At 46.3% G+C, this 4825-nt stretch overlaps 1 protein-coding gene across 1 annotated transcript; it reads right to left on the bottom strand.

The window, feature by feature from the left end:
* Positions 1-1154: 1154 nt before the first annotated feature.
* Positions 1155-2246, bottom strand: POU3F4 (POU class 3 homeobox 4; the record flags this gene model as incomplete). The annotated part of the gene is made up of 1 exon (XM_082681348.1): positions 1155-2246. One exon carries the CDS (start codon positions 2244-2246, stop codon positions 1155-1157), a length of 1092 nt encoding a protein of 363 aa, XP_082537474.1.
* Positions 2247-4825: the final 2579 nt, after the last annotated feature.

The raw sequence follows: 4825 nt of genomic DNA, 5'->3' as shown, positions 1-4825 counted from the left end.
CCTCAGGACGACTTCTTTTGCCCAGCGCAGCTGCGGAATCCTTCCAGGGAACCCAGATGCGCTGTGGAAGCCTGTGGGGGCTCCACAGTTGCGGGAAGGAGGGCAGAAAGCTTCGAAATCGCCTCTCCTCCTTCGTACTAGTTTGCAAAGAGAATCGGTTGCCTATTCTGCCTACCCTAGGAACTCGGCTACCCCCCGGAAAAAAAATATATATATATGTGTGTGTGTGTGTATATATATATATATATATATATATATATATATATATATATATACACACACATATACACACACACACACACACATATATATATATATACACACACATATATATGTATGTATCTCCAACATCATCAACAAACTCTCTCCACTGTATCCTCTCTTCTCCATACAGATTTGGGATAGGGGATCGGTGGATGGGTAGGCATCTCTCCCCCTCTTCCTTTTCTAAGCAATTAAAAGACCATCTGCTCAATGAAGGAATAATAATAGCAATAATAATATGGAGTGGTCGATTAGATACAAATTGTCTCACAAATATTGTGTACATCTTATAGTAAAACACCGCAGACATTTAGAAACGCTATAGAAGTTTTAAAAAATGCAAAACTAGTCTATTGTAAAACAGATTTCACCTGAAATACAGCTGCTATAACCAAGGCGCTGAAAGGTTATTCAGAGGCACACATCTGTCTTCCCACCCCCGTCCCCCATCCCTACCCCGCCCCCAAGTTACCCCACTCCTTTCTCTTCCTAGAGAGGAGCGACCAAAAACAAAACAAAACAAAAACAAAAACAACAAAAAACCTTACTCAAAGTAAACAATATATATTGATCAGCAGAAAAGGTTGGAGGGAGCTGTTGCCTGGCACAGGGGATATGAGGTCCCCGCCTGGACCGTTTAAGGCAACTGTGTATCCGCGTTGAGAAGCCTGAATGCGTGTGTGTGTTTTCTTTCTTAATATGTTAGAGTCCCCTATTTAAAAAAAAAATTGGAGAGAGGGGGAAAAGAAAGAACGAACAACAAAAAAGAGAGAGAGACGGAGAGCTAGAGAAATAGCAATTAAAAAGCTGGAGTAAAAGGAAGAGAGTGGAAGAGAAAGAGAAATCCGCGCTGCTCCCAGTGCGGCCGGTTGCTTCCTCGCTTCCTGCAGTCAGAGATCGTGGCAGGACGTGTCTGTTTTCACCGTGTGCGTGTGCGAATAAACCTCATGTGGCTGCTGATCCCCTGGTGGAGTCATTCTTTTCTCTTTCTGTCTTCGATTACAGAACCAGACACGCACCACTTCTTTCTCCAACTGGAGGCTGTCTGCCAGCGAGGAAATCTCCTGCGCGGCAGGCTTGGGACACTTGAGGAAATGCGTCTCCAGTACGCCCTTGACACTCACCTCGATAGAGGTTCGCTTCTTGCGCTTGCGGCCCTGCGCCGCGATCTTGTCAATGCTGGTCGGACTCCCTGTGGACGAATCAGCCTCCTCCAGCCACTTGTTCAGCAGCGGCTTCAGCTTGCACATGTTCTTGAAGCTCAGTTGTAAGGCCTCGAACCTGCAGATGGTGGTCTGAGAGAACACGTTGCCGTACAGTGTGCCCAGCGCCAGCCCCACGTCAGCCTGCGTGAAGCCCAACTTGATTCTTCTTTGTTTGAACTGTTTGGCGAACTGTTCCAACTCATCCGAGGTTGGTGTCTCCTCGTCCGAGTGGTCCTGGCAGTGGTGCGAACCTAGGTCGCCGTGGTCTGGGGGCTCCCGGAGCACTGGGTGTAAGCTCTGCGTGGAGGCAGAGGCCGGCGGTGGAGTGAGCCCGCCGTGCTCAAGCATGCCACTCACCGTGAAGCCCGGCTGCGAGTACACGTTAAGGGGTTGGCTGCTCGACGTGATGGACGGATTCGGAGCCGGGCTCGCCCCCCAAGCATTCGGGTGGTTAGTGTGCGGAGAGTGGTGGGCGACGTGCGGAGAGCGGTGATGGATGATTGCGCCCAACTGTAGGTCTTCGCGCCCAGGCTTCACGTCTTGCTGTTCCAGGGGGCTGGTGGCCAGTGTGGAAGACCATGGGCCTCCATCGCTCAGACTGGTCACCCAGTGATGCCCGAGGGGGTGCCCATTGCTAGGAACTCCCTGCAAGTAATCACTTTGGAGAAGTTTCTGAGGGTTTCGGAAAGGACTCCCCTGCTGCATTCCCGCAGAGTCCGCATGGACCATAGAGCTGGAACTGAGAATGCTGTAGGGATTCGAGGCAGCTGTGGCCATGGTCGGTGAGGATCCCCTACTAGTTATAATGTGGCAAAGGGAGCAGCTTCAGCCTTTGACATCTATGGTACAGGGGAGCCAAAGCCGCGAAAGCGAGTTACCGGCACCCGCCGAGGCCAATTGCAGCGCGTCTCGGCCTGGCCTTCCGCGGACTCGGCCAATGGCGGCACGGGAGGCCGGGCTAGCTTTCCAAATTAGGCTGGCGAAGCTCGAGAGTTTCTGTGAGACCCAAGCAGGAAGTGAATCAATCTTTCGGCTCCATTGGCTGCCTAGTGCTGAGTGACAGGAGCTTATTTGGTTAACCCTTCCCCCCACCTCCCACCGCTCTCGGACATCGAGGATGTTAGTAGAGGAGGGGGAAGGATGAGAGGGATGTGCGTTCGTGTGTGTGTGTGTGTGTGTGTGTGTGTGTGTGTGTCTGTGTGTTTGGTGGGGGATAGGGGTGAGGCGGCAAACTGGTTTTAGAACTTTTTAGGTTATTTAGATTAACCTAAATAAAGAAGAATATTAAGAAAACAATATAACCAGTTTAAATGTCTTATAGATTTTAGCGGATAGGGATTTTCCTCAGATTAATGTGGCGTTCTCGGTTAGTTGTGTGAGGGGGAGTGAAAAACAAAACGCCACTGCAAACTTTGAGCAATGAACGTCTTCGATAGGACCCTAAATCTGTGAGACTGAAGCCCATGATTCCAATAAGAGCTATTTCAATGTGTTTAATTTCATTTTATCATTTATAAGAAACTCGATACCAAGGTCAGAAAGCATCTAAGAGAGATGCCCAGATCCTTCTGAAAAGATTGATTTAGGGCATGAAGCACTGGAAAATTCGGAGAAAGTATTGTAAAATCTAATGTGATACTGGCAAAATCCAGTTATTTTGAAGTTTGTCTCCGAATTCAGTTGGTTAATTGGTAGATTTGAGTTTTTTTTTTTTTTTTTTTTTTTTTTTTTTACTGCTCCGTGTCAGCTCCCATCAGAGGTCCCACAAATTTTGTCAGGGGCAAGTCTTGCTGAAGTGGGTAATCCTCCTATGCACTCACCCCAGACACTCAGCGAACCCATTCCCAGTAGGTACACAGGAGAATATTCATGACTACCTGCGCCCAGTGTTGTCCCCTAGGAAAATTGTTTTTAACACACACTTCTTCAACCCACCACCAATTCCACATAAGTTGAAGAAAATGGGAATCATTTAGTGTACCCTGGAAATTCAGAGAGAGAGAGAGAGATGACTGGAGGGTTGTTTGGCATTAAGTACCGCCTCCCCCAACCCCAACGCCCCCCTCCCCCCGCCCCATTCCCATCAAGCTTGAATTTACTTTCAGTTTGGGAAGATGGGACTGTTTTTACATTTTGGTTAGAGGAAAATAGAGCAAAGACTTGTATTCCGCCTAAGCTTTTATAAGTTCGGGAAGGACAAGTCTATGTGCTCCACAGCCCAGTGCAAATGCGTTGCTTGTAAGCAGAGTGGGTGAAATGCAAATATTTTAGATTTGCTCTAGCTGGGAAAAGGCAACATCGGATACCTAGCATGATCTCTGAAGTTTAAAAATGACCTTTCATTGCATAATTTTGAACGTAACCTAGTTGCATAATTATATTTGCACTTACAGAAGACGGCATCAGAGTTCCCTTATTGGTTTAAAATTCCATTAAATATATTACAAGAGCTCCTAGGTTAAGCTTGATTTAAATTTGCATACATTTTCATATATTTAGCAGAAATAAAAGAGGGCTTGCAGCTACCAGAAAGTCATTAAGGCATTAGTTTCTCTAAGAAGACAGATCTGAAGAAAATGCAAGAAAATGAGAAAAAAATAAAAACAAGGTGAGCTTATTCTGACATTCCTTTATATAGCTAAAGAGCGTATATTTCCTGTGAAATGAGTAATTTCTTATGAGAGCACAGAGCAGCAAGAGCTTATGTTGTTAAATGTAAACTGTGTCTATTATGCAGGAAAGTCTGGCATCTGGTTGAGATCTATTTCTTTCTCTCTTAAAAAAAGAATAAACACTTAGTAATTATTGGTAGAGAGAATCATTTGCCATATTCTGCCCTCCCCCTTCTCCCTCATTGAAACTGCTTTCATTTGCTGGTGTCCTATTGTAAAGGTTTATCTGCTTTTAACCTAGAAATTGATTTTTTCCTCTCTCCCTTCCCTTTCCTCCCCTCCCCTTCCCTTCCCTTCCCTCCCTTCCCTTCCCTTCCCTCCGTTCCCCTCCTCTCCTTTCTCCTCCTTTCCTCTCCTCTCCTGTCCTCTCCTCTCCTCTTCTCCTTCTGCCCAGGAACGTCCTTTCTTTACTGCCAACTGTGTGTATCTTCCGTTGCAAGAATGCAATCTCATTTGTGCCCGAACTTTTGCTTCATGAAGAAAACAATAACTTGTTAAAATTAAACAAAAATAAAAGTTTTCCGGCGCTCTGTTAGACTGCCTGTTCAAGGATCCATTTGCCAGTCTGGGTTGGGTCAGTTTAGAGGTCAGAGGGAAACACATTGAAGAAACTATACGAGCAGAAAGATCATGATCATTGCCATGTTGTTGTTGTCGGTGGGTTCCCCACCCCCACCATTGCAG

Source organism: Grampus griseus, assembly GCF_964374135.1.
Source record: "Grampus griseus genome assembly, chromosome: X".
Lineage (NCBI taxonomy): Eukaryota > Metazoa > Chordata > Mammalia > Artiodactyla > Delphinidae > Grampus > Grampus griseus.
The sequence above is the reverse complement of the archived record's forward strand: the minus strand, read 5'-3'. Positions and strand labels throughout refer to the sequence as shown.